This window comes from Quercus lobata, chromosome 8 (genome assembly GCF_001633185.2).
Source record: "Quercus lobata isolate SW786 chromosome 8, ValleyOak3.0 Primary Assembly, whole genome shotgun sequence".
In the NCBI taxonomy this organism is placed as follows: domain Eukaryota; kingdom Viridiplantae; phylum Streptophyta; class Magnoliopsida; order Fagales; family Fagaceae; genus Quercus; species Quercus lobata.
Genome location: NC_044911.1, coordinates 3,274,673 through 3,296,163, shown reverse-complemented (window position 1 = coordinate 3,296,163; position 21,491 = coordinate 3,274,673). Strand labels below are relative to the sequence as shown.

General features: G+C 32.6%; 2 protein-coding genes across 2 annotated transcripts; one reads left to right on the top strand and one right to left on the bottom strand.

Annotated features, from left to right (window-relative positions):
• The first annotated feature begins 2,901 nt into the window (after positions 1-2,901).
• LOC115955871 (GBF-interacting protein 1-like) lies at positions 2,902-10,285 on the top strand. Its single transcript, XM_031074250.1, has 9 exons — positions 2,902-3,237; positions 4,527-4,570; positions 5,420-5,486; positions 6,057-6,144; positions 6,305-6,942; positions 7,193-7,457; positions 7,860-8,157; positions 8,951-9,391; positions 9,545-10,285. Exons 1-9 carry the CDS (start codon positions 3,018-3,020, stop codon positions 9,824-9,826), a joined length of 2,343 nt encoding a protein of 780 aa, XP_030930110.1. The 5' UTR covers positions 2,902-3,017; the 3' UTR covers positions 9,827-10,285.
• A 1,922-nt stretch (positions 10,286-12,207) lies between these two features.
• LOC115954864 (nucleotide-sugar uncharacterized transporter 2) lies at positions 12,208-18,334 on the bottom strand. The gene is made up of 8 exons (XM_031072832.1): positions 18,114-18,334; positions 17,821-17,944; positions 16,922-17,073; positions 16,465-16,673; positions 16,066-16,159; positions 15,444-15,610; positions 15,190-15,360; positions 12,208-12,683 (listed from the first exon to the last, which is right to left on the bottom strand). Exons 2-8 carry the CDS (start codon positions 17,897-17,899, stop codon positions 12,419-12,421), a joined length of 1,137 nt encoding a protein of 378 aa, XP_030928692.1. The 5' UTR covers positions 17,900-17,944; positions 18,114-18,334; the 3' UTR covers positions 12,208-12,418.
• Between the last annotated feature and the right edge of the window lie 3,157 nt (positions 18,335-21,491).

The window sequence follows — 21,491 nt, the reverse complement described above, 5'->3', positions numbered from 1 at the left end:
TAGATAGGTCAATTGAATTCAACACTGGATTATGTTGAACTTAATTATCATTAAAAAAAGATATCACTATTTCTGTTTTATTAGTAAGTGCAATTAAGTATTTGAATTTAACTTTCTCAAAAAAAAAAAAAAAAGTATTTGAATTTAATATCATTTTTCATCATTAATGTGATGGTTACTCTAGAAGTATAAGTTTTTGTATGGGAGAAGAGAAAATGATCAGAGTTTAAGTCTCTAGAAAGGAACTTCATACACATATACATTTACATTAGGATATAGTAGATTACTATCTCAAAAGAAAAGGTTATTTGAATTTAATTGGGGAGCCTAGTGTATTGTGCCGCACTTAAGGTATGTGTATATAAGTTTTACCATTCTTGTCTTATTGGATGTGTAATTATTCAGTATTTCAAAAGTACAATAATTTGGTACTTTCTCATCTCATTTAATAGTAGGTTCTATTAATTAAGTTTATAGTGAGATCTAACATTAATGTTAGAAAATGAATTACCACATCAATGAACTCTAGGAGAACTTGGTAATTTTGCCATTGAGACAACTCTTATATGTTCATTTTAAAAATAAGGTATCTCATGTATTAGATATATACAAATTTTCTCTCATAGCATGTGGGTTCCATAAAATATAAGAAGAATGTTACATATATTTGATGTATGAGATAATTATTGCTATGAATAGCTTGTACTCCTTAAAAATTTACTCTTTAATCTTATTTGTTATAGAAAAAAGTGGTCACCTCCATTTGAATTAATTCATTTAATCGTCCATATAATATATTAAAGTAAATTTCAAGGCATGTGTGTGTGTTTTTTATTTTTAGTATTAAGTATGTAATTTAAATGAGATGACATCAAATATATTGTTTTATACATGAAATAAAAAGTCTTTATAAAAAAAAAAAAGATAAAGAAAAACATGAAATAAAACTTAACTGTAAAATGGATTCTTCTACTAAAAAAAAAAAAACTGTAAAATGGATTCATAGGTAATTATATCACACTTGAAAAAAAATTACATCACATCCCAAGAACCCCCGGATACAATCTGAAAAAGAAAAAAAAAAAAAAAAAATCAAAATCACACAAAGAAGAGAAAACGTGCATAAAAAAAATTATGAAATCAACTTTCCAACATTATGAAATAAACTTTCCAACAATTGAAAACCCTTACTATTTTCAGTTAACCTCAAAGAAACACATTTTCCTCTACTTTAGTATTTTTTTTTGGTTAAAATGAGAAATGCTATGTCTACAGTATTTCATCACAAATTTTAAGTGGTCGATTGTTATTGACTATTATTGATGGACAAAAAAGTAATTTCAGTGGTAAATTCAAATTGGAATTAGTAACAACTTACCACTTAGAATTTATTGTGAAATTGTTGTAAATGTAACATTTATTTATTTATTTATTTATTTTATAACAAGTCTAGTGACACAAATGTCAGTGATTGGTCTATTGTGACTTACATCTTAACAAGTTGTAAAAAATAAAAAAAAATTGTCCTTGTAATTGTCATTGCTAACCCACTCCCACAATGCCACCATTCTCTATATATAGACCATTTTTATTTATGTGTACTCAACTAAAAAAACAAAAAAAAAAAATTATGTACATAAAAACCATTCTATTAGATTAAAATAAAAGCTATATAAGTTTTTATTGGTTTATTTTCCTTTAAAGAATAAATTGGGTAAAATGTATACTTTTACTCTAAAAAGAGAATGATTTAGATTAAAAAAATTTAAAAATTCCCGAAACAATATAACCTCCTTTTTAAGCATGGCAAAAATTCCTCACCCTGCATGATTCACCTTTAATGTGTTTGTTCCATGCCTTGTCTCTTACCCTGCCTGTAATGTGTGTCTGTGTGTTTTATTTAATAAATTTTAAATTATACACACACACACACACACACATATATATATATATATATATGTACACACATTTATATATATATCATTTAATCCTTTTTATACATACCTACATACACATACACATATAATTTACTTACTCCCCCCCCCCCCCCTATGACCCTTATTTTCTATCTCTTTTAGCATTCTAACAATTGTCCATCACTCCCTTTTTCATTTCTATTTCATTACCATCAAACTCACCTACTTAGGGATGAAGAAAACCCTCCAACTTGTCATGTTCTCAACTTGCCTTGCATGAATTTTTCTCACCTTGAAAAAGGGATGGGGAGAGAGTAGAGTTTTCTGATTCGACCTCATCCAATCCCATTGCCATAACAAGCCCCCGCAAAACAAAATCAAAATCACAAAATATAGCCAAACAATAAAATAAATTATAAAAATAAAAATTATACGTCCGTTACAGTGCAAGACTGGATTCATAAATAAGTTACTTTATTTTATTAGGTACAGTCCTTTAAAGCCTTACCTTATTATACCAACCATTTAGTCAAATCTAACTTTTTTTTATTCCACCAAAATAAGCAATATCATACATGAACCCGGTCATTTTACGGGAAACACCTTCTCTTTTTCCTTTTGTATTATTATACTTATTCAATCTTAACCGTTCATTCATGATTAAAAAGATATTAAATAAGACAATATCATATTTTGACGGTTAAGATTAAGTATCCACGATACATCAAATACCCAAAAAACCAAAATCCTATATTATTATTATTTTTTATTTTTTACATGTAAACACAAAGGAAAGAAATACCACTTCTCCAACACACTCACCTCTCAAACCCAAACCCTCCCCCCCACCTATATATACACACCCCACCAAGCCATCACTCTATGCATATAAAAAAGTACCACCATCACTGATGATACTATTACAATTAGGTCATTATATATAAATATTCTTCGTATTACATATATATATATATATATATATATATATATATTTTCAATCTCTCTCTCTATCTCTATCTCCTTTATTTCTCTTTCTCTTTTGTCTCTGACATTACATCAAACATATAGAAAGCAAAGCAGAAAAACATAGGAAAAACAAACATGAGCGGCGTAGCTGTTCTTGTTGGTGATGGTAATGGTAATGGAGGCCAAGGAGAAGGAGGGATAAGGGGCTTGACCGCGATCCCAAGCAACATGAAGAAGACGATCCAGAATATTCGAGAAATCACGGGAAAGCAACACAGCGACGACGACATCTACGCTGTGCTCAAGGAGTGTTCTATGGATCCCAATGAGACAGCACAGAAGCTCCTCTATTTGGGTATGTATGCTTATAAATTCACAATCTTTTTGGGGTTTTCTGTTTATGTATGCCTACATTAGGGGTTTTGTGGTTCTGGGTGTCTGTTATTTTGTTGCATTAGGGTTTTGTGTTTGTGTTTTTTTGTGGTGGGGGTGGATTTTTTTTTGGGATTTATGGGGTTTTTGGTAGGTGGGTTTTTTCTGGGTTTTGTGTTTTATTGTGAAAGTTGTGTGTTTGGTGGAAGAGAAAAAAAAAGGGGAAAATTGGATTTGTTTTTTGGTGAACATAGCTAAGGGACTGCATTATGGATTGTAGTGGAGAAGAGTTGATTTTTTTGTTCTTAAATTTCTAATTTGGTTTGTGTTTGATTGCTGAGAAAATGATGGGAAAAATTGATATTTTTTTTTCCCTAAAACTCGTGTTTATTTTTGTGATATGGTGTTATATTGAATGTTTGACTTTAAGGTACAGCATTATTTGATTTGTATCTTTTCTTGCATTGCACTGCATTTGTGGATGAGAAACTTTGAAGAAGGGAAAAAATAATTTTTAAATATTGTTTCTGCTTTGTTTATGGTGTTTTGGTTTCTGTATTCTGGAAATCTCAGTTTAGTATTGGTTAGAGGCAAGCGAGATATGTTTTTGGGTTAGAACTTTCATTAATTTGGTCTGAAGTAATGATTTCATTCTTTGTAACGTTTTTTAAGCAATTGAGCAGCGGTGAACATTATATCTCATGTTGTTTTCGTTTAAAAAAAAAAAAATTGAAAAACTGCCTATACCGATTAAACATGTCTGACAGCCCATATAGTGTATTGATATTAACATATAAACATTTGGATACTTGTGTGTTTGTTGTGCTGTTTGTTTCTTTTATTTCTTGTTGTTCATCATCATGAACTTCTTGTTTTTTCATTTTTCTCTCATTTATAATAGCTTTCTGATTACCCATAAAAAAAAGATAAAATCTTTTGGGGTAGCTCTAAACTTTGTTAAATATATTATCCTTGATGCATGTGTTCATCTTTCAAGAAAAACAACTTGTCAGGACACTAACTTGGTTGTGTAACTTACCATGGTTTTGTTTTATTGATTCTATCTAAGTCTCTAAGATCTCTCATTGAATTGCATCCTTTCCATCACTGTTTGTATCCTGATTCCTGATGCATAAAAAATGTGTAGAAGTTGATTTTCTATCCCATTTCACATCCACAATCACACGATATTACACATCTAACATGTGTTACCATTTATTATATGTTTATTTTTGGTTTTTTATGATATGTGTATATTGTTTGGGTTGGCAGATACATTTCATGAGGTTAAAAAGAGACGTGACCGGAGAAAGGAGGTAAGATATCATTGTCCTTGTATATTAGTTCACTGAGAAAGCTCATTTAATATGCAGCTCACTGCTTGAAATAGATTAAATCTGGTCTCACTGAAGCTCTTTGGAAATAGATAAATTAAACTCCTTGCAATTTTTGTTGCCTGAGTAGGTTACTTTTTTAACTTACCCTCCAAAAAAAGTAGGTTAGTTTTCATGGAGTACTGGTGGTTCTTAGGACTTGGATTTGAAACTATTGTTTGGAATTGTAGTAACATGCTTCAACACAGTACATGATAAGAGACTCATAAATATTTTTATAAAGAGAATCACAGCCGCTCTCCAAATATATTCCTGTTGTTTCATATTACATGTACTCACACCTTTGATTTGGTTATTTTATCATTTCTTGTTTTTAGGCTGAGGATGAGGATGAATATTTGAATTATTAGCTGGTGAATTTTCTCCATGGGGATCAATATGTACATATATGTGTGTGTGTGCATATTTCATATGGACTGATCTATAAATTAATTACTCTTGATCATTAATAATCTAAATTGTTGCCAAGAGCCTCGTAGCTTGGTGGCATTTCCTACTCTCCTTTATGAGGAGACCAAGGTTCGAACCCCCCTCTCCCATTGTTGTATTATTATTGAATTATCAAAAATTAATAATCTAACTTGTTACTCATTTTATTTATTTTTTTTGTTATGGCTAATCTGAAGTTCTAGGTTATCTTGGGTTTTTTCCTTAATTTGTGTGGTTGGTTAGGGATATAAGTATGGTGATTCTGTCCAATTTAGTGTTTCTTATTCTTCTTGTATTAAGCTTGGTAGATGAATTTATGCTGATGCCATTGTACCATTGCAGAATTTGAGTAGCAGAAAACCTGAAGGTTCTAGGTCAACGCAGGGGCGATTTGCTAGGGGTGGTCAAGGTAACTTTTCTAATATATCTGTCAGTATTGGAGAAATATAATGGAGAGTTAGACTATATGTCTCTCTCTCTCTCTCTCTCTACACACACACACACACACAGGCCTGCACGCGGGCGTGCGCGCTTACTGTGTATTCTATATTCAATTTGGGATGAAAGGCATACCTTCATTAGTATCGTTTTTCCCAGATGAAAGTTTTTGGCCATATTATACATTGTAATTTGGTATAATATATGACATGATATGGAATTGTTGTATTTTTATTATATTTAAAAAAAATGATAATTACAACAATGGTGGAAGGGGGATTTGATCCCTAGTTCTCTAGTAAAGGAGAGCAGGCTATGCCACTGAGTGGCAAGGCTCTTGGCAACATGGAAATGTATTTATACAAGTGTTGATCTCTGTGGGCAAGAATTTTAAATACCTGGTGTTGTTGCACACTGTTGGAACCCTCCCATTTTTCTTGTTTTTGAAGTATAGATACTGCCACCATATTGCTGCCAGCTTGCTCGGTTTTGACCCACTTTTATTGATTTTTTTTTTAATTTTTACAAACTGCTCTTGCAGATAATGGTGGTAGGAAGAATGTTGCTGTTAGAAGGGAAAATGGCATCAATCACATTACAAAGAACAATGCGGCTCCTCTCTCGACAAAGTAATTCTTGTTACCCAAGTCTGTGCTTTTATGGTTTTAGTTATCCAGACTGTTTTTGTATTTTATCCAGTTACACTTATCTCATCTTTGGAAAGATTTTTTTTTTTATTAATACTACTTTTCAATCTTAATGCGTATGTATATATATTTTCATTTACAGAGCTTCAGCTGTCATACCTAATAGTCCCACAAACCTTTCAAATGGTAGTGTGAGTCACGGTCCTACCTCCCAATCATCTGTGGGTGGTGTTATCAATGTTCCTAAAGGAAGTTCAGCTGTTGATGTAAACAAATTGGGGACTGCTCCACCACAATATGCTGCTGTTGCAGCCTTAGCCCCCACCGGCTCTGCGTCTGGAGTTAAACAAGGAAAGTCCCCATCAGGCGCTGATCAGCTGTCACTCTCTGCTACTCCAACAACTGCGTCTGCAGTTGATTCCTCTGCTTCAGATCCGGTTCTGATGCCAGCTATCTCCCAACATCCTGGTCCTGTGAGTACAGCTAAACAGGGAACAGGGAGCCAGGGAATTGCTACTGAACCAAGTGATCTTCAAAAAAACAAACATATTTCTCGAGATGTTAGTGAATTAGAGTTGTCCAAGAATGAAAAAGCAGCCTCCAGGACTATGAGCTCCATGAATAAAAAAAGGGAAACAAGCAAGTCCAAAGCAATTCAAAAGAATAAGGTGTCTGAGACTTTGCAACCCTCTTCTTCAGCATCTGAAGGTTCTCTGGCCATTAGGTCTTCTTCAGATTGTGCTAGTCAGTCAACACAAGAGTCTGTTGTCCCTAATGAAGGTATTTTTTTGGGCTACTTGTTGCATTTTTATAAGCACAAAAATTTCTGTAGTTGCTTGAAACTTTATGGTATCATGTGTATTGCATGTGTTGAACATTTTTAGATCATTACACTTGCTAACTATACATGTGCACCCCCATAAGGTTTCATTTGAGTTGTTCTTTCAGTCATATAAATGTGTCAAGCTTTTTAGATTTGGTTGCAGTAAACATACTCAAATTTTTGTACTTGCTCGCCTTTCTGAAACAGTGATCGCATCTGATGTTGCAACTACTACCGTTGAAGTCATCTCTGAGCCACCAGCTGAGGTGAATGTTAATGACAGGCAAATTGTTACCTTTCCCAATCATTTCCAGGTCTCTGAAGCTCTGAAAAGTGGATTGACTTTTGGAAGCTTTGAATCTACATTTGGATCAAGTGCGAAATCCATCAAGGGAACTGGTGGTGACAATGACTCTTCAGGTGTTGTTGAGTCTTCTCAGCAGACTGATCAAACTGCTAAAGAGCATTCTAGGTTGGTGAATGTTTATTTTGTAGTTTCAGACTAGTTAATTTTCAGTTTTGGAGTAGATTTTTTTCAATTAGTGGTTTCGAATTAGATTATTTTTTTTATAAGTGGTTTTAGAGTAGACTCTTATTTTGCTCTAATGTTTATGGATGTTCTTCTACAAGAACATTAATGTAGAAATGTATCTGTCATTTTGAATTACAACCATGTGGACAAGGTTATCTTTTTGGTTTTTTGGAAAAAAGGGGGGGGGTTAATTATGGTTTGCTCTATTTATTTATTATTGTTTTTTAAAAAATAATTTTTAAATATTTTTATTATAATAATAATAATAATTAATAAAAATAATTTTCGTTGCTTTCTAAAGAAAAACATAAAGTGACCATATTATGTTCTATTTGTGTGCAGCAACCAAATCATATCCTCGAATGCACAAGAAGATTTTCCTGATCATCCAAATTCTGTCTCTCAGCCTATTCTTGAACAAGTACCTCCTCCAGAGGGCAATGTTTCTAGTGCAGAAGCAAAAGATGACCAGTTAAACCAGGAAATATTGTCGCTTCCAGAAGTCCCTCAAAACCCAACCATTCAAAACGGACCAAACTACAATCTTGGTTTAGTGTCAACCATGCTAGGGAACCAGTTTGTACAATTTGAAGGACCTGAAACTCAGACACAAGAAGCATCTCGCTTTTCGAACTTTGTTGTAAGTTTTAAACTCTGCTTCTCTATTATGTCCATTCATATATACAGCTATTTTATGCCAGTTTGTTTGTTCCTAACAACTGTTTGGTATCCTAGTATATTCATCTTGATTTTGTTACAATTCCACTGTATTGCAAATGCATTTTTTGTTGATTTTGTTAATATTGTTGAAACTGTTAATAATTTTTACTCAGTCTGCTAGTGACAACTGGGTCTTTCTTCTTATTGTAGTTGTGCACACTTTTTTGATGCTGTGGTTTTATAGAATTGTCATTTGTATTCATGTATAACTGCCCTGAAGATGTTTGGAATCCCACTATTTTTGGAGATTACCATCATTGATCAATTTGTGGAATATGTTTTTGAAATTGTGTTGAGGACAAGATTAGCATGTATCAAATTTAATCCAAAATTTATATTCATGACATAGGATGGTGCCACCGTAAAGTGTCAACACCACGATTAAAAATTTTGTATTGCATTGCAATATTTCTGAGAAAAGTAAAAATAATTTTGTTGGAGTGACTGTAACATGCAATTCTAGATAGACTATGCCTTTGCATGTCTGGAGTTGCACAAACAATCTTAGGGTCAGCATGAAATTATGTGGTGTGAATTTATTTAGAATCATGTTGCTGAAGTGACGGTGTAATACGGAATTCTAGATGGGCTAGAGTTTGCATGTCCAATTTTAGGATCATCATGAACTTGAGTGGTATGCCAGTTTGACATTTTCTTCTTTTTGCCGAAATTTATATGCTATTATGTGCTTATGACACTATTTCATATTGTAGAATGGGAATACTCCGGCTCTGTCCAGCCGTAGTCCTACTCCACCAATTCAGAGCTCTGTGCCTCCACAATCGGTTCCTGTTTTGAGGCAGCCATATCCTGCTAACTTCATCCCATACGGTCACTACTACCATCCATTTTATATGCCACCAATTCACCAATATTTAAGCCACAACGGGTTTCCCCAGCAGCCATCTACTGGCAATGTCTATTTAACCCCAGCACCTAATGCTTCTGCCGCTGGGGTTAAATCATCTCTGCCTCAATTGAAGCCTGGAGCAAATGCAGGAAACCCAGCTCATATTGGAATTTTTGGTAGTTCATTCGCTCCCCCTGTTGGTCACAATCCTGGTTCAGCAGTGACCTCTGGAAGCTCTACTGGTATCGAGGATCTTTCATCATCTCAGATGAAGGAAAATCATGTCTACACGACTGGACAACTGGTTGGTTTTGTTTCATCCTTACTCAAAATTTTCCCTTTGCATTGTCATCAAGTTATATCCAGTTCTATTTTAGGGTTTATGTGTCTTATTTACCTCCAAAGCCTTCAGATTCTTTGACACAATTCTTAAGTACCTTTTGTGGTATTTTTGCAGAGTGAAGGTTCAACTGTTTGGATTCCAGGCCAAGATATACCCAACTTGCCAGTCAATTCTTTGTACAACTTCAACCCTCATGGACAGCCCATGGCTTTCTCACTTGCTCAGGCTGGTCATGGTGCCTTCGCTGGACTTTATGCGGGGCAGACATTAGCCGCTCCTTCGACACTTCTGCAACAGTCACAGGCAATGGCTGGAGCTGTTGAAACAGTAGCACCTCCAACTGGTGTTTTTCAGCAGGCTCAGCATCCACCGATTAATTGGATTAGTAATTTTTGATCTGGCATGAGGCTGCATTGTAGAAATAGATTGTCAGTGTGGATCAAGTCTGGCCTGATCTGAGTGTAAATATAAAATGCGGCCCAGATAATTTTCGGAATTATCTTGTGGGGATATATGATGCTGACCATTGTGGGGGAGATAGGTGGAGGCTTTTTTTTTGAGTTAGTTTTTTCCTAATCTATTTTCTAGTCTTTTATTTTGGGTAGCAAAATCTAGCTGTTTTATTAGACTTTGGTAGTTTCTTAAAAGTGTTATAGAAAGCTAAGAGCTCAATAGAGTAGGTGAGATTTTCCAATTTTTCCTTTCTTTTGTCTCACCAGTATCTCACATTTTGGTAGAGCATGAAACATTATACAACTGTAATTGGTATATGAGAATTGGCATTTGGCTCTGCTCTTTTGTTTTTAATGGGCAAATTCAAATATGGGTTGATTAAAACTTACAAGGTTGATCTTTCTTTCCCCTCTTCCACTCTCTTCTTTTTTCTTCTGCTGTTGATGGCTTGCTGCCAAGGTGTGTGTGTGTGTGTGTATATATATATATATATATATATATATTTTTTTTTTTTTTTAAATTTTTATAATCAAGTTCAAATTGTATGAAATTTAGGGTGTAATAATATTGTAGGAAAAAAAAAATTACTATGGCGTTGGGTGATGTATTTTTGAATATCAATTCCATGTTTTGGTGTATTTTTAAGCTCTTTTTCTCTAATAAAGATGAAAGCTTTATTTCATTCTGAAGTTAACGAAAATTAGTCTTGTACCCTTTCCTGACGAAAAATGATGCTCTCCATTTAGAATGAATTCATTTTATGTTTCAATAATTTTTTTTTTTCTCATTTTATGTTTAAGATTAAATGTTTTAAATTTCTTGATATATTTAGTTCTACTCTTTGCACTCATAGATACTATAAGAAATATTTGAAATGAATTAATTTTATGTTTCAATAAAAAAAAAAAGTTTTATTTTATGTTTCAGATTAAATGTTTTAAATTTATTGATGTATTTAGTTCTACTCTCTTAGAGCATTGTGGAGCTAATTTTTTAGTTTTTTAGTTACGCAAAAAGTCACTTTATCTATTTTACCTTCGCACATCTTACAGCAATGGAGCTATTTTAGCTTTTAACATAATAAAATAATATTTTATTCAACCACCAACACACAACCACAACTACCATCAAACCCATAAGAATCATTGCACAACCACAACCTCACCGTGCCCATCAAAACTAGTGAAGAAGAACAAAAAAAGAATGCAGAAAAATCAACACAGCCAAACTGAAACACAAGCACAGCCCGATCCCAATCAGCCGATTTGGACTCTGATCGGAGTTCTTTTTATATGTCCGGAGATGATGATCAAATGGGCCGCAACCCAGCCCAGTCCAGACCCGTACCAGTACACCAAGTTCAGTTCGTTAATGGCGATAATCATGGTGGTGCTGATCGCTGCTCTTTTCTTCATGGGCTTTTTCTCGATCTATAGTTGCCATTGCTTTCAGGGCCTGGCTAATTCGAACAGCGACTGAATGAGAGGCCTATCTTGACGCGCAACTGTGGCTGGGCTCGTGTAGATCGACGATGGATATGTGGAGGAAGAAAGAAGGGTTTGGAAGAAGAAAGAAGAGATGGAGAGGCAGTGAGGAGAGAGACATAGAGAAAGGAGAATGAAAGAAAGAATAAAAAATAAAAAAAGTAGTGTGAACACAGAATAAAATATTATTTTTCTTTTTAGCTTTCAGCTACAGTGCACATCTATAGATAGATGTGCACTGTAGTAAGAAGGTAAAATTTTTTAAGTATAGCTTCACTGCTGCAGCCCTCTTTTTTGTGTTTTGGTGTAGCTAAAATAGCTATTTAGCTACATTGCTGCAAATGCTCTAAGCTATAAGAAATAAACAAAAAATTTTGTATAGTTCAGTAATATTGTCCTTTATTTTATTTTTATTATTATTATTTTAAATGATGACCAATATAGTTCAAATCTTCCTTCTCATTGATGGGAAGTTAGTGAGGAAATCAACTACATTTTCCTTTTAGAATTAATCAAAGTGAGCATAACCCTTTGTAAAACTCAACAACACCCTTCCTAACCATTCCACATGACAAGGATGGCGTCAAAGTTACTATGTTGACTGGTTGCATTAGATTGTAGAAGATAGTTTCTCAAAAAAAAAAAAAAAAAAAAAATGGTTGTAGAAGATAAATAAAAATTCAAAATATTTGGAAATAAAAATGGAGAAAATTGTTTGGTTAAACCAAAAGAAACAGTCAAACAGTGTATCCAAGAAAGCTTATGCTACTCTAAGTTGGCATCCCAATGTAAAAAAAAAAAAAAAAATCCATATGATCATGTAAGAACATGGACTACCTCTAAGACAGTTCAAATGATCTTTGTACTTTGGTTGATTAAATTCAAAACTGCGATTACTCTTTTGTCTGTACACAAAACATCCCATGTAAAAAAACTAAAAAAACTAAGAGTTGGCACTTGGCACCCAGCCCAAGGGGATGGTACCAAGAACCTGTGTCTCTTTTTCTCTCACATGCATTCATAGAGAGAATGTAATAATCTTTGAGTTATTTTAGACTACATTTGCGCTATCTTTGATGTCCAACTCTGTGCTCTCTTCATCCTTTGGTTTTACAGGAGTTGGAAGCTGCTTACTCGAACTTTCACCTGATTCTTGCAAGTTAAGTGATGTATAAACTGACATTCCAATAAGAGCTGTTATAGCTCCACAGATGCTTACAAACCCTGGATCTGAATTGAAAATAAAATAGCCTCCAAGTAGTATCACACAGGTCTTAAATTGTCCTAGGACAACATGAGAAGTCGCGGATGTTGCTCTGCATATATAGAACACAAATCAGGAAATAAGAGGAAAAGTTCTTAACTTTCCACTATTATTGCAAACTAGTCGCAGACCCACGCGATGCGTGGGAATAGATAATTATATTTTAATTATGTTATAATATATAACTAATTTGTTCTCTAAATTTTGTAGAAAATAATTTGTTCTCCCAAAAAATTAAAGAATTTCTAAAAATATTTTTCATTTATCTATCTCAAAAAAATATCATCATTTTTTTATTTGGATTTTTTAATTGATAATATTCATTTTTTAGGTGGTCCATATTTTGATAAATTATGTTATTGTGCGTTATATTTTCCGAATTTGTTTTTCCTGTGCAACTAAACTGTTTGAGTTTCAAATATATTATTCAAAATTTTAATTCTCTTAAAAAAAGATTATTATATTTATAATTTTTCTTATAGTAGGAGTAGCTTTGAACTATTGATTGGGTTTTGTTTACTAATATAGATTCATGAGATTGGAACTGCATATTTTTTAGACATTCCAAAGAGATTATACCATATTATAATTTTAATATTTAAAATAATATGTAGGAAAAAAATTAGACTTATGTCTAAAATTGAACACTTTACCTATCGAAATAAAAGAAAATAATTTGTATAACAACATAAAAAAATGTGATCTAACAATTTTTTTTTTACTACATACACTTTCATTTATTAAGATTTAATTTCCTTTAACTGAATCTTCATATCACATTTTTGTTGCTATGCTCCTATTGAGCCTTTACATCCGCCACATCATTGGCCATATCATTATTCTTTTTATTATTTATTTTTTAACTTTTAATTCTTTGACAATATTAAATATATAACTATATTGGCTTTCCAAATTCATCTTAAACAGTTTTATCTTTACATATTCATTCGCTTTAATTTTAATGTTATAACTAAATAATAAAACAATGAAAAATTAAAACAAAAATAGTGTCTATACATATTCATCTTGGGCGGTTTTAATAGTTGATAGACACATTTAAATACATAGCTAAGATTGTATTTTGAATTCAAAATTTCACTTCCAAAATAACTAAGTATTATGTCCAAAAAAAAAAAAAAAATCAAACAAAAGTTATAAGAGGGAAAGAGAAGACTTTGTGATGGAAAACTTAAAAAATCAAACACACTACCAAATCGTATTAACCCAAAATAGTATTATTAAAAAAAAAAAAAATACAATGATTCATCAACCTCAAGCAAAGTTGCAAAAAATTAATAAATAATATATATATATATATATATAGAAGAGAGAGAGAGAGAGAGAGAGAGAGAGAGAGAGAGAGAGAGAATAATCACCTCTTTTAGAGAGAGAGAAAATAAAATGAGTAGAAGAAGCGTCAAAATAAAAAATATAGTTATAAGTCAAACACCAAATAATCCAAGCCATGCTATATAATAGAATAACATAACATTCTTGTAAACTATCTTTAAAGGCAATAAAATAACATTTAACAATCATAGAAAAAAAAAGGGATAATAATTTAAAAACACAAAACCAAACTTCATCAACCCAGAGTAAAATTCTAAAGAACACATAAATTCACCAACCTAAAGTAGAGATACAATAATACAAAATTCACACAAAAATTAAACATGAGAGAGAGTAATAACATTTTTCATGTGAGAAAATATGTATAGAATGGAAGAGAGAATGACATATTTATAGTAATAGTATGGGGATAAGAAAAACCAAAATAAAAGGAAGAGGAAGGGATAGATGAAGAGTGACATAAATGTTAAGAGTAGTGGAGAGATGAAAAGGTAAAAGGAAAATTATGATTGGAAGTAGTAGAGAGAAGCAACAATAAATGCTACGCTTCAGCTTTTAGATATATATAAATGTCTGCCTTATGCAAACTTTATACCTTGTTTTTCATTAGGTCACAAGTTTTAATATTGTCAATTCAAATCCCAAACTTATGAAACCGTTTCAATTTGAAGACCATGTCCATCTCCATTAAAATCCCAAAAGTCTCACCATGACAAAGGCCAGCACTTTCACTATGAAAGAAATGCTCCTTTTTAGCACAACACAAAAGGGAAACTGTTTACAATACTTTGTATTTCATTTAGATAACCAGTGCCATTGCTTTCTTCACTCTATTAGTAAAACTTTCTCTCTCTAACCTTCTATTCAGTGGTTGCAAAATTGACTTATGAACAAGCTATAGATGAAACATAGAGTTTAATTAATGATTTCTTACACTTTTCCCCCCTATTTCATCACTGTTCAAAATAATGGAGATGAATGATGGAGATGAGTAGAGGCTCCAAATTAAAATGATTTCATAAATTTGGGATTCTAATTGACAAAATTAAAAACTTAGAACCTAATCTGTAATATCGTATAAATTTTGAGCTTTTTATTTAATTTCACCTTTCTTTTTCGTGGCTACTAATTTGAAAGGAAGATAAATGTGAAAGCCAAGGACGTTGATTTATGATGAGAGGAAAAGCAGAATGAGTATAGGGTCTCACCCAAGTGCCAAAGCTCCAGACCATTGTAGTAAAAAACCAAGGGCAGCTGATATAAGAATAGCAGTAGAGTTGCTGAGATCCCACTTAAATGATAGAATTCCTGGTGGATCCAACCATGGCATCAGAGCTAGTAAGAAGAAAATTGTAACTGGGGTGGTCTTCCACATCAACCTACATTCATGAAAATTGTTGCTTGCATGTGTTAAGGACTAATGGCTATATCGTTTTATGAAAGGCCAGATTGAATCACTTACGCCAAAGCAGTCCAATTGCCTTGCTGCTGTAATCTGGACCACAAGATTTTGTTTATGGCACTTGGAATTATCCATGCAATTGCAACTAAAGCACCAAATAAATTGAACTCCAAATCTGTTACAGTAGCTATTGCCACACCTACGGAGACAACAGCCAGAGCCAAAACCTGCACAAACATTGGACTTTCTGAAAACTTGCACATGAAAGGGGAAACAAATATTGTTTCTGTCCTTAAAGTTTGGTTGAAGTTTTTATTTTTTTTGTTATTCAATGTTAAAAAGTTCTTTTTTCATCTTTAAATTACTCTTATTAACTTTATTCTTTGTGTCTAACTAGGTGACACTAATTTTGGCATTAGAGAATTTGACATGTTTGAACTAGACTATTACAGTTAAAAAAGAAGGATGCTGAACATGTGATATGAAACTATCGGTCACATGCCAAAGATTTTTTTAAGTATAAGGACAAAAAAAAAAAATCTTTCTAATGTTTAAGAATAGAAAGGGTAATATTTTCAATAATTCAGTGGTAAAAACAATATATTTTCCTTGCAAAAGTTTACAAGTTTAAACCCAAGAAGTATGAAAGTATGAGAAAGAAGGTGGAGAAGTTTGAGCTCACCTTTTTGGAGGAAATGGTTTTACTGAAGAGGATGAACTCTGCAATAACAATGGTAGGTGTGACAGCAATTTTAGACATTTGGTAGAAACCTACACTGCACATGAGCTGAATAGTGAGGTTACAAGACAAGGATTAATTAAAAGTATAAAACTTGAAGTACAATTCTTTAGTTGCTATACATTAGATTCTCCAATTAAATTCAACCACATGGTTGTATTGATCTATGCAATATAAACTATGATATCTCTTTTTAAGGACAAAATTCAGCCATGTAGCTCATTGTTCAATGCAACCATGTGGTTGAATTTAATTAGGGAACCCAAGGTATAACAACTAAGGAATTGTATCTAAGTTTTGCTCTTATTGAAATTATAAAGAGGAAGGAGTTTAGATTAGAACCTGTTATGCTTTAGGCTGGTATTGGCAAGGCCAGAGGCAAAAGCCATGACAGCTCCCAATGAGAAGAGAGAAGAAAAGGGAGTAGTTTTGGATGGAGGGGAGATTGGAAGTATTGAGAGTGCCCTGAAAATAGCAAGTAGAAGCCATGCTGTAGTGTAGTGGATTAATGTGAGAAGAATTGGGAAGTTAAATCCAACTTTTCCCATCACCTGTAGGCAATACAACTAATTGACTTACCAAAAAAAAAAAAAAAATATATATATATATATATATATATATATATAACAATATGTGAGCCTGATTGGCAAAATTTCCCCCCCAAAAAAAAATAAAAAATCAAGCAGTTGGAGTTATTAGCTCATTTCAGACAAAAACATATATGCACCTAGCTAAACCCCCAAAAGCATACAAAATAGTGAAAGTACCACATAAAAGAAGAGATAGAAAAGGCGCATACTAATTTGTTTGCCATAATAATGCCTACAGCAACCATGAAATTAAATGTCAACGCCACAACTGGTCCACAAAATCGTTGCTGTTGGCGCTTAGCACCTTCAGAGGTTCGTAGCTCATTGAAGAGAGAACTTTTGAGTTCTTCCAATGCTCGACCTGATGATTTCAAATAAGAAAAATTCAAGATCAATAAATAAAATAATGAACAATGTATCTTGTTTTTGTAAAAGAATCTTTTTAAGCACATAATACTCTTTGTTGGGTAATGAACAGAATGAAACCAAGTGGGCGGATTTTGTTAGTAAAGCTGAACCATTAAAAACACAACACACAAAAGAAAATTCATCAGTGAAATTGCATAATTAATTTAAAACTGTGGTTTAAGAAAAAAATCTTGTTGCCTAAGACTTAGTCCAGACATGTTATGAAGGAAATTATACAAATTATTAAAGAGCTTCAAGCCACAACCAGATTAATTCAGAAATAGAATCACTTTGATTGAAAGTTGTTTGATGAAATATGAAAGAAAAGGAAAATTTGTAAACATCCAATTGAACCAACCCATTCGTTTGAATTGATTAAATAACACAGTAACACACACACACAATGATGATCAAGGAGTGATATTATCAACTACAGAAAGAAAAACAGCCCAATGTGAACAATCCCATAAATAAAACCATGGATGATGGCTGATGAATCATTCTAAAAGAAAAATAAAATAAAAGATAGCACCTAAAAGATCAACTTAACAACCACAAGAAAGAAAAAAAAAACTTGCAGGCATAAACAGATTTTGAAACTAATTAGAAAGCAGAACAAAGGTGTCTACGATGCAAAAAAGAGTATAAAAACATATAAGAGAGAATGATAATGCAGTCCAAGGAATCATTCAATAGAAACCTGCTTCTCCGGCATCACTGTCTTTCCTTTTGAGGAACTTACTGGCATGTTTTCCCAGCAAAGACTCAAAGAAACCCATAACAAACCAACAAAAGCATGTGTTGGATCACATATCAATTATAAACTGCACAGAGATGGTAATAACGACAACAACAAAATGTTATAGCATGGAGATTAAAACATAATTCTATTGACAATGAAAGGATGAAATCGTATACATGAATAATGACAAGAGTGAGATTTGTTTAGGTTGTATATAATAACTATATATGATATGTATATAGGAATTTTACTGTTGTTAGAGTTCTAACTCCTAAGTGCTCCAAAAAGCTGTTATTTTGATATACATGTAAAAAAAAAGGATGAGATTTGTTATGTGAATCCAAACTAAAAAATAGTTTAAAAATGGGGGAGCCAATGTCATTATGATGTTATTCCATGTGTCAATTTTTTTTAATTATGTGCATGGATTAAGACAGGCTGGTGAGAGTATCATTCCCATTACAATACTAACACATGCAGATGGATTTACGGAGAATTTAAGGAATCAAATTTTGCGTAACCAAGAAAGAGTCAAACACACAGATGTGCCTACAATTACAATTTAGTACTTAGCTTTAGGTGAGTAGTCATGATTTTCATGGAGTTTTATATATATAAAAAGAAAGATTGGAACCCTTTACATTTCATGTCCACATCATTAAAGTTTAGCACTAAACTCATGCGGCTAAAGAACCTTTCTCATTAAATTGATACATAAGATATAAGGTTGTATAGTTTTATATTTTATCGATGGGTCTTCTTCTCTATCGATCAAGATCAAAACAACATCAACTTGGTTTTAATGATTGTCACCAATAAAGGTATCAAATTTGATTGAAATACAATGTCTATTAATGGTTTTTTTTTTCCTGCTTCTCTATTAGTGGGTACCATTATAGGTGGATTCATATCCTAATATTTGATGATATAGATATAGATGATAGTATTTTCTTGTGAAGGTTATGGAGTAGAAGCCAAACTCCATGATTGTCCATAGATGTGAATGAAAGTTTGAGATGCTTCCCAAGAATAAAAATTATTAGAGAAATCCAAATCCAATGAAAGTTGAGATGTTGGCATCCCAAGAATTGAAGTTATAACAGAAGAACCAATAGGTTGTTCAGTCCCAACTTTCTCAAACAACCCAACAACCGAGGCCCAAAGAAGTTAGGGAACCCGTTGGCGTCACTGTCAAATTTGATGGTGTGGTGCACTTCCTACGTTTGGTAACATGCGTAAAACATTGAGTGCTTTATGAAATTGATTGATTACAGGTGACAAGCTAGAAAACTTAGAAAACCTCCCAGTATATAATCATTTTTATAGGTGAGTCATATATTTTTATAGAGAGAATTTAGGTGTGTGTGCTTGTAAGTTTATGTAAAAATTTTAAAACTCTTTTTTTTTTTTAAAAAAAACCTATCCCAAATGCCTTTAGATGAACTTTATTATTATCTTTTTAAGAAAAAAAAATATTTTTGATGGGAATATCTTATTTTCTTTTGAAACAATACAGACGAATTTGATTGATTTTCTTATTTGCATAAAGTTTTGTAAAAAAGAAGGATTTTTTTTTGGTTGGAGATAGGACCCACTAAAAATAAGCCAACAAACCCAGCTTTTTTAGGCATGCCAACGCAGTTGGTAGGCTGGGAAGTTCATTTATGGGTTTGTCCATCAATTCATCCATCTTACAACTCTGACAAAATACAAAAACAGGTTGCATGTAATGCAAATATCTGCCAAAAACTATAATGCATGTGACTCACTATTTTTTAGAGATGGACTTGGAGTTGGGCTGTTCTAATTGGGTTCATATCAAACTTGGTTACTGGTTAGAAAAGACCTAAAGTGACCATGTTGTTACTGTGTTACATGCTGAACTTGTGGCCTATATATGGATTTGGATTATTCTTTGATTGGATAACCTAAAAGAAGAAGGATTTAAATTTGGCCCAGATCCAGACATATCCAGGATTTTGTGTGTTTCCACTTTGTAGTAGATATGTAGTAGTAGTGGCCTGAGAGAGAGAAATACACACATACTATTACTATTACAACCTCTTATCTTCTTCTCTACATACCACTTCTCTTCAGGGGTGGCCCAACAAACTTTAAAGCCTAAGATGATATTTTTAAATGAGACATTTTTGTTATTAATTAAATAATATTTAACTAGTTTTCAATATCATAATTTTTATATAAAAAAAATCCGTTCTTTTTATCTTGTAATATGTTTTATTATTTTTTAGAAATGTTAAAACTATTACAAATTTTACTAAAAAAAACTTACAAATGTTGTAGCAATGAATGTGATTAACGACACTTCAAGAAGATAATAAACAATTATTTGAATGAATGATGTTAAAAATATTATAAATTTTACAACATGATGCTTATAAAGATGTATCATTAAGTAATTTAAAAATGCATTTAATAAGTTGTTGACGTCTATAAATCATATTAATTTTTACATCAATTTGTATAAAGATTTTAAAGTAAAATTTATAGTATTTTCCTATCTAAATTATTTCTTGTAATTAGTGACACATTTGTAAGCCCTATGTATTTAAAGTTGTATTCTCTCTAGCATTACTCAAAAAAAATATTTTTTGAGTAAAACTAGTTTTTTTTTTTTTTTTCCTTTATCTCAAAAAAAAGTATTTTAAAAAAAAAATATTGCAATTTTTGCCCCAAAATTTGGGGGCCTTTCTCTAGTAAGGGGCCCTAGGTGATTGCCTAAATGGCCTAAGCCTAGGGCTGGAGTGGCCTAAGCCTAGGGCTGGCCCTGCTTCTCTCTCTCTTTAGGGTTTTTCAAGGTGGCACAAAGGACCATTCACACTTGGGTGAGATGGTCTGTGAGATCAATCTATCTCAATATAAATAAAACACCATGCTCAGGCACATTATTCTAGATTAGTTCTGGTCATATTTTTAATTGTGGGTTTGGAAGTTGATAGGTTAGTGGCAATTTGGAAATTGCTCATCTTTTCAATTGACTCGTTCTTATTGGAGGTTTTAAAAAAAATTGTTCACAATCTAGCAAGTCAAAACTGCTCATATTTTGTCACTAAGTTCAATTCTATTATGCTAAGAAAATCATTGCATTTTACTTTTAAAAATTTGTGTTTTCATTGAGAATCTAGGACAAACTACTAATTGGCAAAATATTCAAACAACCATATGCATGAAGCTTGCAAATTGATCTTAGTTTTCATAAATACTTAGCAAATATATAGAAGCTGTAAGGACTCATTTTGTAACGATCCCAAACTCGTATTGGGTTCGATTGCTAAAGGCCCAAACAATAAATTTGTAGAGCATGGATATAAAAGAACTAGATTAAATTCAAAAGAAAAACGATTAAACCGAACATTTCTAGATGGATTAACACAAAAGTTCCGATCAATTTCTTCTTGAAACAAGCTAAGTTCTTTATTTCACAAGGTTTTCTTCTAGACACTACTCGTTTTTTCAGTTCCGATCCCCTTCTCTCAGTGCATTCTTCCATGTTATATACTGCCCTCTTGATGTCATCTTCACCACACACATGTAAGTTAGGTTCGGGGGATCCCTTCCTGTCCCATTCAACACCTTCTGGAACCTTCAACCAGCAGCTGTAAGGCTGC

Excerpts from the sequence above, each read along its gene's own strand:
- LOC115955871 (XM_031074250.1), top strand. The coding sequence starts at position 3,018 with ATGAGCGGCGTAGCTGTTCTTGTTGGTGATGGTAATGGTAATGGAGGC. Across the intron at positions 4,571-5,419 it reads GACGTGACCGGAGAAAGGAG|AATTTGAGTAGCAGAAAACC; the intron begins GTAAGATATCAT and ends GTACCATTGCAG. Across the intron at positions 5,487-6,056 it reads ATTTGCTAGGGGTGGTCAAG|ATAATGGTGGTAGGAAGAAT; the intron begins GTAACTTTTCTA and ends CTGCTCTTGCAG.
- LOC115954864 (XM_031072832.1), bottom strand. The coding sequence starts at position 17,899 with ATGGGTTTCTTTGAGTCTTTGCTGGGAAAACATGCCAGTAAGTTCCTC. Across the intron at positions 16,160-16,464 it reads ACCAGCCTAAAGCATAACAG|TGTAGGTTTCTACCAAATGT; the intron begins GTTCTAATCTAA and ends GCTCATGTGCAG. Across the intron at positions 15,611-16,065 it reads AAACCATTTCCTCCAAAAAG|GTTTTGGCTCTGGCTGTTGT; the intron begins GTGAGCTCAAAC and ends ATGTTTGTGCAG.